Source organism: Gigantopelta aegis, chromosome 9 (assembly GCF_016097555.1).
Source record: "Gigantopelta aegis isolate Gae_Host chromosome 9, Gae_host_genome, whole genome shotgun sequence".
Classification (NCBI taxonomy): Eukaryota; Metazoa; Mollusca; class Gastropoda; order Neomphalida; family Peltospiridae; genus Gigantopelta; species Gigantopelta aegis.
Window position 1 is genome coordinate 35,939,394 of NC_054707.1, and position 12,978 is coordinate 35,952,371.

Genomic DNA, 12,978 nt, shown 5'->3' on the forward strand with positions numbered 1-12,978 from the left:
AATGTATTTATCCGTATTTATGCTTTAAATGTATTTCAAACACGTTAAGTTAAGATAGCGGAGTTTTTGTTTGGTTTTGTTTGAGGTTTTTGTGTGGGTTTTCTTCTTTTTTTTTCTTTTTTTGAGGGGGGGGGGGGGGGTTTGTGGGGGGTTTTAACTTAAAAAAGCAGGGAGTGTGTTTATTTTGATGGGGGGGGGGGAACAGACGGAATTCTTGCTAAGGATAAAAACTCAGGATAGTCCCTCTAAGTTATTCTTCCCCTTCAACAGACAGGAATCTTTGAAAAATCAAGGCTAAGTGCCTTTTTTATTCCTTTAAACTTTGTTTTCGTGCTTATATCCAATTACTGTTCAAACACGCTGTCCTGGGCACCCTCTTCGACTATCTGAGATATCTAGCCAGCACGGCGGGTTAATGACTAGTTATTAGAGAAAGGATTCAGTGTGGTGGATATGAGTCCAGTACTTGCAGGCGGATGGGTTAACTCACAGGCGTAGTCAGTGGGCATGGGGTCATGTCAACCCACACCAAAGACAACTCCCCCACCCCCACCCCCACCCCTAACTACTACATCAACAATACCAATTGCTGGTCCCTACATAGTATACAACGTTGCACAGTTGTTGGAATTTTTGTTGTTGTGGGGGGTTTTTGGGGTTTTTTTTTTTTGGGGGGGGGGGGGGTGCATTCTAATAAATCATAGAATACTGGCATATCAAATACCAGGACGCTGATCTACTGTTTGAAAGAAAACTAAGCTATGGCAGCCACACTCATCCTTCCATCTGGATGTTGATCTACTAGACTAAGCTATGGCAGCCACATTCATCTTTCCATCTGGATGCTGATCTACTAGACTAAGCTATGGCAGCCACACTCATCCTTCCATCTGGATGCTGATCTACTAGACTAAGCTATGGCAGCCACACTTATCCTTCCATCTGGACGCCCATCCATTAGACTAAGCTATGGCAGCCACACTCATCCTTCCATCTGGATGCTGATCTACTAGACTAAGCTATGGCAGCCACACTCATCCTTCCATTTGGACGCCCATCTACTAGACTAAGCTACGGCAGCCACACTCATCCTTCCATCTGGACGCCCATCTACTAGACTAAGCTACGGCAGCCACACTAATCCTTCTCTGGACGCTGATCTACTAGACTAAGCTACGGCAGTCACACTCATCCTTCCATCTGGATGCTGATCTACTAGACTAAGCTACGGCAGTCACACTCATCCTTCCATCTGAACACTAATCTACTATACTAAGCTACGGCAGCCATGCTCATCCGTCCATCTGGACATAAAGACATAAATACATAACAATATTACCATAAATACAAACGTGATTTTTTTATATCTGTTAAAATCTATAACGAAAACATACAACTTGAACTGGAACAGTCATCCGTAAAACTTACAATAAAGTCACGAAAACCATGTGAAGTTGTAGACCTGTCAGGTTCAACTGTATATTTACTAATGGTATGAAGTCTCCAGTACGACAGTTTCTTTATCGCCATAATTTAATCTGGTGCCTATTATTTTAGCAAATACGGCCATTGCAACATTTCCTGAAGGTAGCATCATAGCTTATGCGCCCACAACATGCTGGTCTTAGGCCGCTTTTGGACACCACGTTCCCTCCACAACACATTCGGAATGCGGCATCGTAGCTTCGTTTCGCACAACACGAAGGTGTTAATCCACTTTTGGACACTACTTTCCCTCTGCAGCACTGTCTGAATGTGGTGTCATAACTTCTGCGTCCACAACATGCTGGTCTTAACCCGCTTCTGGACACCACATTCCCTCCACAGCAGCTTCTGAATGTGGCGTCATAACTTCGGTATCCACAACAAGCGGGTTTTAGGCCGCTTTTCGACACCACCTTTCCTCGACAACATAAATTAAATGCCGGGTTGTATGTCCTGTGACCACACACACCTACAATTGAATATAAAAATACAACAGTTACTAGAAGAGAATGCGAATTAAAACCGTGTCATTTAACAGGGCTTCTAGATTATGCTAGTCCCACTCCCATGGATAGTGATATTCAATGTTGGGCTTGTAAATAACTAATGTTGCCATGCCTGATGGCTAGCGAAATATGTTTATCAAATGTTGCAGTTAAGTCTATTTTGTAAATATGAATATCCTGTCACTACCCTTACCCCAATGTTAGTGTTTTTAAGCTATATCTATCTCTTTAGGTGACATATCCAATTTTTATTATTATTTAGTAGGGGTAGTGAATTTTTAATCGTGGCTAGTAATTGTTTTAAATCACTAATCCCATGGCTAGTGGATTTTATAAAACATTCTAGAAGCCCTGAATTTAGTAACTCGTACCTCTTCCTTGGAGTCACGTAAATATTTGAATAGTCGTCGTTTGACACTACTAGAGCACATTGTTTTATTAATCATTGGGTATTGGATGTGAAACATTTGGTAATTCTGGCACGTCGTCATCAAAGGAAACCCGCTGCGTTTTTCCTAATCAGGTCAGGTCATAGGGTTTTACGTGCACATTCAGAACATGTTTTTGTAGCATACGCCTGTCATGAGCGCAGGTGTCGGCCTCGGCCTGCTCCTCCGTTCAGGACAGGAAAAGTGTTGGGGTGGGTGGGAGAGGAGTACACCCGCGCTGGAAAGTGCAAAGGAGCACAAGCAGCCCAACCGGGATCGGTAAACGGGTAGGTGCAATTTTGGTCTTATTGAATTTTGAATATTCCATAGGATTAAGTCAAACGGAAATATGGCGCAGTTTTCACTCGGTTCGCCGAAAGGTAAAAAGGGAGCCTACATGTTATTTTTCCTAATGCAGTGAGGGATCTTTTAAATGCTTTTCCACAGGAAGGAAAACACATATCACAGCCTTTGACCAGTTGTGGTTACACTGTTTGGAACGAGAAAAAAAAACAATCAGTAGAATGGATCCACCGAGGTGGTTCGATCCTGCGATGCAAGCACCTCAAGCGAGCACTCAACCGACTGAGATAACCCGCTTCACCCTCTCCACCCCACCCCACACCCCTTTTGAAACATATGCGGGTCTGAAATTAATCAACTTCTATTGCATTTGTGAATTTTCAAAGCTAGTTATTATCACGAATGAAATCAACAGGCTACAGATTGTCGAAGTTGTCTTACCGCTACGATATAGTAAAATCATCGTAGGCTACAACATACGCCATAATGACGTCCTAACCTACGATGGTTTTACGATATCGTAACGTTAATAAGATGGCTTGGAGTCTTGCTGTCTATGATATATGTTACCACTGCAAACGCGAGCGCTGTAAATAACTTTTAATTGGAAAAGATGTTTAAATTTCTCTTAAACGTTTTGGTAGCGGGACGTAGGGGCTAGTCGAGTGGTAAGTGCTTGATGCGCGGTCGGTCTAAGATCGCACCCGGTCGGTGGGCTCATTGGGCTATTTCTCATCCCAGTCAGTCCACCACGACTGGTATATCAAAGGCCGTGGTATGTGCTATCCTTGCTTAGTGGTGGGGAAATGTAGCGGTTTCATTTCTAAGACTATATGTCAGAGTTCCAAATATTTGACATCAAATTGCCGATGACGAATAAATCAGTGTGCTCTAGCGGTGTCGTTAAACAAAACAAACGTTTAACTTTCTTTCATACCACATTAAAGATGTATTCTTAGTACAAGTGTCATATTTTGCTGTTCTTACATTAGTGGCTTCGGTGATGTAGTGGTGAAACCATCGGATATAGGGATGGTAAGTACTGGGTTCGCAATCTGGTGCCGGCTCCCACCCAGAGCAAAGGTCACTCTCACTAAAACCTAACCATCTCTTCTGGGCAGGTTTATGCTCAGGACAGCGTGCTTGAACTTTGATTGTAGATAAGCACGAAAATAACTACAAATGAACGAATGAATTCTTACATTTAATGTTTTGGGGAGTGGAAAATGTTGGTTATCCCTATTCATTAATTAGAGGTTAGTTAGGTTTATCATAAATGAAACAGTAACTAAATATGCCACTTGCAAATTAAATATAAAATAAAAGCAATTTTGATACGTTTTTAGTATGTTGCTGTTATTATTTATATATTATATATATATGCAACACTGACCTCTTGTGTTTCACAAACTGGCAGAAGTAACAATAATAACAACACTTACTTCTTGAAGACCACGCCGATGTATCATCTGGCTGTATCCAGACAACAACGAACAAACACAACGCAAAACTCAAAACTGACATCTTCGATTTTAAGATCTGAAAACAAGAAATAGAAAACTCAATATTACTTAGAAAATATTACTATTCCAACAACTACTTTGAGCTTGCATATTTTTGATACTAGCATTCTAAATAAAACCGGCCTCCGTGGTTTAGTGACTTGAGGCTAGTGGGTATTGGGTTCGTATTCCACCTGAGGCAATGTGGGGTGGGGGTGGGTTCACGTCAGTAAAGGCTTCAACCCGGAATGAGTGCAATCAATCAATCAATCAACCATTTGACTCGTGCTTACATCAACTGAAGGTTCAAGCACGACTTTCTTGGGCACATCATTCGAGATTTCCCGGTGGATGTGTCCAAGATGGGGGGGGGGGGGGGGGGGGTAGAGTGAGTGCACCGCTAGACTCAATGGGTAAGGCCACATACACCGAGTTTTATCCACTTCCTGGGTGTGATTGTGGATGTGTCTTTCCGGTGTATGACCCCACATGGGGATGATTACCCGGCAAGCACTTCAAGTTCCGTGTACCCATGGCTCGGGTGATACCGAGATAGTTCAACTGACTGCAAGCGTGGAGCACGGACCTGTCAAATAGTCCCATACCGAAATGAAAATACTGCGGCTTCACCATTCATCTCATCATCATCCATGTTTGTAATGTCCAAAAACAAAATATATTTGTCTCTGTGTTTAATGTTTGAACTGTTACATGCCCCTATACCACTGCGGTTTCAGGCATGTCCATCCCGGGTCCGGTCTCTGGCTAGCCAGTGATCCTATCAGGGACAAACAAATAAATGTTTGAGGCATTATATTTTGTAAGTGATCCTACCAGGGACAAAAAATAAATGTTTGAGGCATTTTTTTAAGAGAGAAAAAAAAAAAAAAAACCCACATTAATAATAATAGTAATAATAGTAATAGTAAAAATAATAATAGTAATAGTAATAATAATAGTAATAACTGAACGTACCCAGTGTGTAGAAACTTGTAAGATTCTCAGAGCAGTCGGATAATGTTCAATGATTGCATACGGTTTATATACACTTGGGAATTTGTTATATGCAAATATTTCGTTTCAGTTAATGTCAAGGACTTGCCAAGACTTGCGAATAGAAATGACCATACACATTTAACTAGTGTTTCCGCGTGTTATTATAATTAAAGTATAGCCATAGTAAGTCTATTTTAACCGTCAACAGTTCGTCGGCAAAACATTAACAATAACAACAACCCAAAAACAACAACATTGGTAAACAGTCTACCGTTTATTTATGATTGACCCATTCATAACCACTTCACCTTCAAACTTAGTTTAATCGTTTAATAGTTTAATGTAGTAGTGTTGATATAAAGTGCAGTAGCTTGTGGGAATGTCCGTATTAGCTCAGTTGGTAGAGCGCTCGACTCGTACTAAGAGTCTGTGGTTCGAATCCCCTCAGTGGAGGTTGATATTTATCTGATACATTTTGAAGCCGACGTAGGGACTAGGTGTGTTCTTAACACAAAAATACAATTATAACCGAGTTAGGACCCGTAGCAGTTCAATTGCCCGTGGCCCACAGCTCCTGGACGTACGAGTAGCTTCACTTGAGGGGGAAGTATGTAGTAGTGTTGGTATAAAGTGCTCCTACTGGCAGTAGCTAGTGGGAATTTCCCCATTAGCTCAGTTGGTAGAGCGCTGGACTTCCGTAATGAGAGTCTGTGGTTCGAATCCCCTCAATGGAGGTTGATATTTATCTGTTACATATAGTTCAAATTATGCACTGACATAAAAAAAAAAAAAAATATTAATTTCTTAAGGTATTTTTTAAACAATGATTCAACGTGAAATGGCAATTTGGGGAATAAATAATTCAACAGAATTCTGGTAAAAACATGAGTTATGACGTAACGCGTATTTAGAAATCGTCTATTTCATTTCATCTTATATTCGTGCTTATATCCAATTAAGTTTCAAGCACGCTGTCCTGGACATACACCTCAGCTATATGGGATGTCTGTCCAGGACAGTGGGTTAGTTGTTAGTTGGTTTGTGGTTAGTGAAAGAGAAGAAGGTGTAGTGGCCTTACACCTACCCACTGAGCCCTTAAGAACTCGTTCTGGGTTGGAGCCGGTACCGGGCTGCGAACCTTGTACCTACTAGCCTGTAGTCCGAAATTCATCTAGCCCCGTGCAAAATTCAGTCCAGTGGGCAAGACAGTACGTCAGAAACGGGTGGAAGGGCAGGGAGCACTGCACCTCCCCTCCCTAAGTCTGAAACTGGAGGGGCCAGGGTATGCGTTCCCCCTTCCAGTTGAAAAAGTTAAAAGTTAGGTTTGTTAAACGACACCAGTAAAACACATTGATTTATTAATTATCGGCTACTGGATGTCAGACATTTGATAATTTTGACATATAGTCTTGCGAAGAAACCCGCTACGTTTTTCCATTAGTAGCAAGGGATCTCTTATATGTACCATCCAACAAACAGAATAGCACATGCTACGGCCTTTAGTATACCAGGTATGGTGCACTGGCTAGAGCGAGAAATAGCCCAATGGGCCCACCGACGGGGAAAGATCCTAAACCGACCGCGCACCAGGCGAGCGCTTTACCACTGGGCTACGTCACTACTAGTCGAGTTTCTGCGTGTTATTGTAATTATAGTATAGCCGTAGTAAGTCTATTATATTTGTCAGCAAAATTTCAACAATAACAATATGTTGCGATACTGGCATCAAGATCAGGATTTATTAAAAACCAGATTAACCGGAACCTGGTCTGAAACATCAAAACAAAACAAAAAACTTAACTTACTAGCAAGCGTACATCGTAGTCAGTTGGTCAGACATGAGCGGCTATCATCGGCAAATATTGCTGACATCGGCAACCGACAGCGGGCCAACAATTTGGTTGCCTTTTATTTTATTTTTTTGAGGGGTTTGGATACATTTTGTTTTGTGGGGAGGTGTTTTGTTGTTGTTTCTTTGTTTGCTTCAGGGTTTTTTGTTTTTGTGTTTGTTGGGGGTTTTGTGGTGTTATTGTGTTCGTTTGGGAGAGAGAGAGAGAGAGAGAGAGAGAGAGAGAGAGAGAGAGAGAGAGAGAGATATATATATATATATATATATATATATATATATATACGCATATCGGTCTGTGAGATATGGATCTACAAGCAAATTCGTAGATTCGCCCCTGACCCATACCGCGTATCATAATAGTCAGGTCCCATTTCCCAGAAATGTGACTTGTACGGACATTTAATTTTAGGATTTGGTCCAGCATAGATTTTCAACCTGATTAGGGGATGCTGAATCCAAAAACGTATGTTGAACATCTGAGAAATTACGTTTTATGGTTCAAAATAAACCACTTCCTTCGGTATACACAGTGAATCCACGATAGAAACACATACCTGTCAACTCTCACGCGTTTAGCGTGAGTCTCACGCATTTGTGAGAGCAACATTACTATAATCTCAGACTTTTTCTAAAAATAAAAATATTTTATAATCGTGGTTTATATTTTAGAACTGAATGGAATTAATGTTGATTATGCAGGTCTCTGAATTCGTTACCTATTAATAATAATACAGCATATTGAACGTATCCTCGGTTCAATACCAACAATCACTCGCGGGTGCTACTGATGACCGACTTGTATGGTTTAACATTAACCGTATTAATTAGTAAAACTTGCACTCGCTCGATTGTTTTTTTTTTTATAGATATGTTGGACTTAAACAAACAACAACAAATAGCTTCGCCCTGAACCTGCAGTCCCTGGACACTGATTTCTAATTATCTTACCCCTAAGAATTGCCACAGGTTGACAGCTCTGGAATGGGAATGGGAACTCTATTTACGTGCCCCTATCCAAAAAGGTTCAGGCACGCCTACCACGGATTCGGCCTCTGACTTCGCCACGTTTTCTCCAACGATTCTATTTATTAAGCACATGAACAGACGGGAAAAGAATTTGGACAATTCACAACATATGTACGCTCTTCTAGTTTGGAAATGTCACTGTAATAACTCGTGACATTTCTTGATAATTCTATAATAACTTAACAAGCATCAATGGCCGTAATCAAGCAGGGCGTTTATAATAGAATACGGCGTCAGTTTTTCGATAGCAACACAACGACTATTAAGTAGCTGATGGCGATGTGAACTCGGTGAACTTGAAACAAATTAACCGCCAAAACTGCAGGGTCGAGGCTTTGATAAAACAAACGGCATTAAACCACGTGGGACGCTACAATGTGACACGTATTACACACGAAGGATTGAAAAACAGTTTGGCAGCAATCATACTTCTCCCTGTAACACAGATTTGTGGAATAACCTCCCAACAAACGCCTGACACGCTAAAAATACGAACCGCGTGTCGGCGCTGTACAAAAGGGTAATTATGCTGCTGAAACACATTAAATACAGATGAAAAATAAATAACAGTTTAGTCGGGCTGTCTATAAAGATATGCTATATAAAGTGAATAAGTTACATTTACCTAGTATGCTTGTTTTTGTACTTGAGTTCTTTTGAATATGTATGTGAAGTATAAACAAAACAACTATCACATCTGAATGTTTTCAGTGTATCAATATGGCTGAACATCGTACAAAAATAACAGATTTTTTTATTTTGTGTGTGTTTTTAAATACATTTTTGAGGGGTATTGAGTTCGTTTTCTTGAGAAGAAAGAGTTTTATTATTATTAGTTATTTTATTGAAAGTTTATTTATTATGTCAAGAAATGTTTTCAAGAAGAACCCAATACAATACAAGCATCTTCTATAACCCTATGGGGGCGGGACGCAGCTCAACGCTTGCCTGATGCGCGATCGATCTAGGATCAATTCCCGTTGGTGGAACCATTGGTCTATATCCAGCCAGTGCTCCACAACTGGTGTAACAAAGGCCGTGGTATGTACTATCCTGTCTGTGGGATAGTGTAGGATCCCTTGCTGCTAATCAAAAAAGAGTAGCCCATTTAGTGGCGACAGCGGGTTTCCTCTTTCAATATCTGTGTGGTCCTTAACCATATATACGTATAAAATGTGTTGAGTAAACAAAACATTTCCTTCCTTCTATAACCCTGCAGGCTTTGTGACCGAAAACCATGTAATATGTAATAATAACAAATATATTGAAATTTGAAGAATTTTAAACAGCAGTTCTCTTACTAATATATTTTTGGCAGAAACTTGTCTAAAGCGTCTTTACACGCATACATGTCCTTATTTAAACGATACCATGTTCTTTGTAAAATAAAGATTTGATTTGAATACACATATTAGTATGCCTTTAAAAATTGTGATTTTGTTTTCTACAGTCTGTATGTGGATGTAACCTATTAAAGATACAGAGATTGTTGTAATATCTCTCAAGCATTGGTTCTATGCTACCCTGAATATCCATTATATACTACTCAACCTTTATATATACCTAATATATGCCAACAATTTGTGCACATCTAAAATTTATGCAACTATGAGACTATGTACATCCCCACAATTATGCATGACTGATATACAATAAGTGCATTTGTTTGACGTTTTTCTCAATATCCTAAGCGAAATTTGAAACTTTCAAATCATTGGCAGTATATTGCAGTGAAAACAAAACACAGTGACTACATCCATCCGTCCATCGTTTCAAGCGGGGCTTGTGTGGATTAGCAAAATTTTGGTTTGGTTTTTCATTTATTTCTAAATTACAATCACTATAGACAACTACATATATACATATACTACATATACATACATACATATATATATATATATATATATATATATATATATATATATATATATATATATATATATATATATATATATAAATAATGGATACACATAGGGTTACGGGCGACATGTGAATAGTATTAGTGTTCATTTCTCTTCGTCATATTCGTCCTCATCATCATCAGTATCGTCGTCATCTACTTCGTCCAAATATTCGCTGATCCAGGAACGATACTGATTTAATTTAGAATGAATCTGTGGTTTCAAATCTCAGTTAGGATTCACAGACTGTAGAATGTTCCTGGTGTTGAGGCCTTTGTCAAAGTAATGCATATATGTCAGAAAGCGAGAGTACGTGTCTTTAAATAACTTCCATTGTAATGTCTTCATGTTTCTTTCGATGGCATCTTGGGACACGAATTTACGTTCCACAATAAGACGTACGCCTTCGTTTTCCAGATCGGGCGACAGCTCTTTATTTCCCTCCTCGCACGTTTTAAATCACAGATGTCGCTGCAAGTTGCTTTCGTCTTTAAAGACCAAACCACACGTATCGCAAGACTGCATCCTCTTGACTTTTTTCAGATAGGATTCTACCTCATCATCTTCTTTGTCGTCATTTTCGTAGGCGGGTATGCATGGCAGTTTTCTCTTGAATGCGTCCCTTTGCATGATTTGCACGTAGAGCTCTTTCTCCGACGGTGGTCTCACGTCTTCTGAGACATTCGCCGTTACGCTCGTGCTTTTATACCATTTGGACGGCCCCGTCTCTAAACCATTTGGCCGAAGACGCCAGTGTTCGGGCGTGGTCGGTTTCGAGTCCACCATGAGATGTCCGTAGGGTCTGTGGGTAGCTTCCTCAAACGTTTGCATCAAATGACGAGTATTTTCCGGATACATCTGCCGTGCCAACGTCAGAACTTGCTGCTTGTCGATGGGGTTGTTGAACAGCGCTAGATAATGGCAGTTTCTTCTTTGTGTCGGGTCCTTGCTGTTTCAAGGTTCTGGTTGATGGCGATGATGGATACGTTTCTGTGGTGACTTTCTTCTGTGAACAGGTCGGTGATCCTTGGGTCTTTTTCAGCTGTAGACATCAGGTCGTCCAACACAATGAGATTTCTAACTCTGGGATCCAAATAACGATCCTTTTCCAAATTCTCGGGTATGCCTTGAACAAATTTCACTCGAACGGTTGCCCCAATGATATCGTAGAGGGTTTGCCATCGTTTGTAGAGCCAGATGATGCGTTGAGGCGGTGGGAAGATTTTACCATCCCTCAGCAGTTTGTATACCAAAAATGTCTTTCCACACGAAGTGGTTCCCGACACGATCATAGTGAAGGGGTGTAACAGCTTAGATGATGGCTGTGGCTGCTGCTGCTGTGGTGGTGGCTGCTGCTGTGGTGGTGATGGTGGTGGTTGCTGCTGCTGTGGTGGTGGTGGTGGTGGTGGTGGCTGCTGCTGTGGTGGTGGTGGTGGCTGCTGCTGTTGTGTTGATGGTGGTGGTGATGGTAGTGGTTGCTGCTGCTGTGGTGGTGGTGGTGGTGGTAGCTGCTGCTGTGGTGGTGGTGGTGGTGGTGGCTACTGCTGTGGTTGTGGTGGTGGCTGCTGTTGCTGTGGTGGTGGTGGTGCTGTGGTGGTGGTGGTGGAGGTGGCTGCTGCTGTGGTGGAGATGGTGGTGGTGGCTGTTGCTGTGGTGGTGGTGGTGGTGGTAGCTGCTGCTGTGGTGGGTGGTGGCTACTGCTGTGGTTGTGGTGGTGGCTGCTGTTGCTGTGGTGGTGGTGGTGGTGGTGCTGTGGTGGTGGTGGTGGAGGTGGCTGCTGCTGTGGTGGAGATGGTGGTGGTGGCTGCTGCTGTGGTGGTGGTGGTGGTGGTATACCTTTAGCATGTTTTAGTGGAAAATGGCGTCTCTTCTCGAGAAAGTGAAACCACATTCTGAACATGAGCTCTGCATGACGACTCTAAATGAGATGACGTTGTCTGGCCCATGTGATTCATTTTAGAAATGCTTCTGCCGTTTCGGGTCTTTCCAACCCATACCAATTTGTTGTTGTTGTTGTTGTTTCCGTATTAGATCGGCCTTGGCTTGCTCTACCACCTGTTGTGTGTGTGGGGGGGGGGGGGGGGGGGGAGGGACCATGACCACATTGGGTGCTGGGGGCTTGTTCTGTTCCTCTTTTTAATTTTTCCACGTGGGATCGTAAGTTCCAAACATCGATCCACACTGAGCTGACTTTTTCCCGCTTTACTGAATTTCGTAGTGAGACTGAAGCTTGCCTTGTGCAGCTTGCAGCTTGTAGAAACGGGTCCACATATCCACGTCGGGAACGTACAACTTGTACTGATCTGACATGTTACTTCTCTGAAGGTTCTACCTCAAATGACGAACATCAATACCCTTTTACGTATATACCTTCTGACGTATGCGCATAAAGATATGGTACAGAAGTGTTTGAATGTGTGTGATACGTATGACCAGTGTCCCTCCTCCCAAGCACAAATATCATCGTGCAATCGTGCGAGCTCCCAAGAAACATCCTGACCAAAATATTACCCTCTACCAGTGTCACGACTCAAAACCATAGGGACACGTCCAGGGATGCACTCATGGACGCAGGACATAAATAAGAAAACAAAACCTGTTATTCACAGTTTTAGTTACAATATACAACATGAAACATTTAATGTCTGAACATGTTGTTCACATAGGGGCATCTTGGAGAGAGTCTGTAATGTTCCATCACTGGGTCGTCTGTCTTCTTCCATCGGTAGACGCGAAGTCAACAACAGTAACAGGTGATGGCATCGTGGCCTCCCGTGTAGTAGAAACCGGCCTTGGCAAGTTCTTTTGGTTTTTGACGTAATTGTCTGGGCTACCGAGCATACGTCAGTATCCGGGCATAGAAATGTTTCATTTCGGGGTGATGACAGAACAAGTAACGTCTTGAATAGCAGTCATCCTCATAGGCAGCATCCGTTTGGTCTGCAGGTTCATCCACAAGTTCGCCGTCTTTGAGTTTCTGCA

General features: G+C 41.7%; 1 protein-coding gene across 1 annotated transcript; it reads right to left on the reverse strand.

Moving 5' to 3' along the window:
* Window positions 1-1,339: 1,339 nt before the first annotated feature.
* On the reverse strand, window positions 1,340-12,306 carry LOC121381542. Its single transcript, XM_041510869.1, has 6 exons — window positions 12,203-12,306; window positions 8,525-8,627; window positions 7,624-7,697; window positions 5,200-5,272; window positions 4,165-4,261; window positions 1,340-1,954 (listed from the first exon to the last, which is right to left on the reverse strand). Exons 1-6 carry the CDS (start codon window positions 12,304-12,306, stop codon window positions 1,554-1,556), a joined length of 852 nt encoding a protein of 283 aa, XP_041366803.1. The 3' UTR covers window positions 1,340-1,553.
* Window positions 12,307-12,978: the final 672 nt, after the last annotated feature.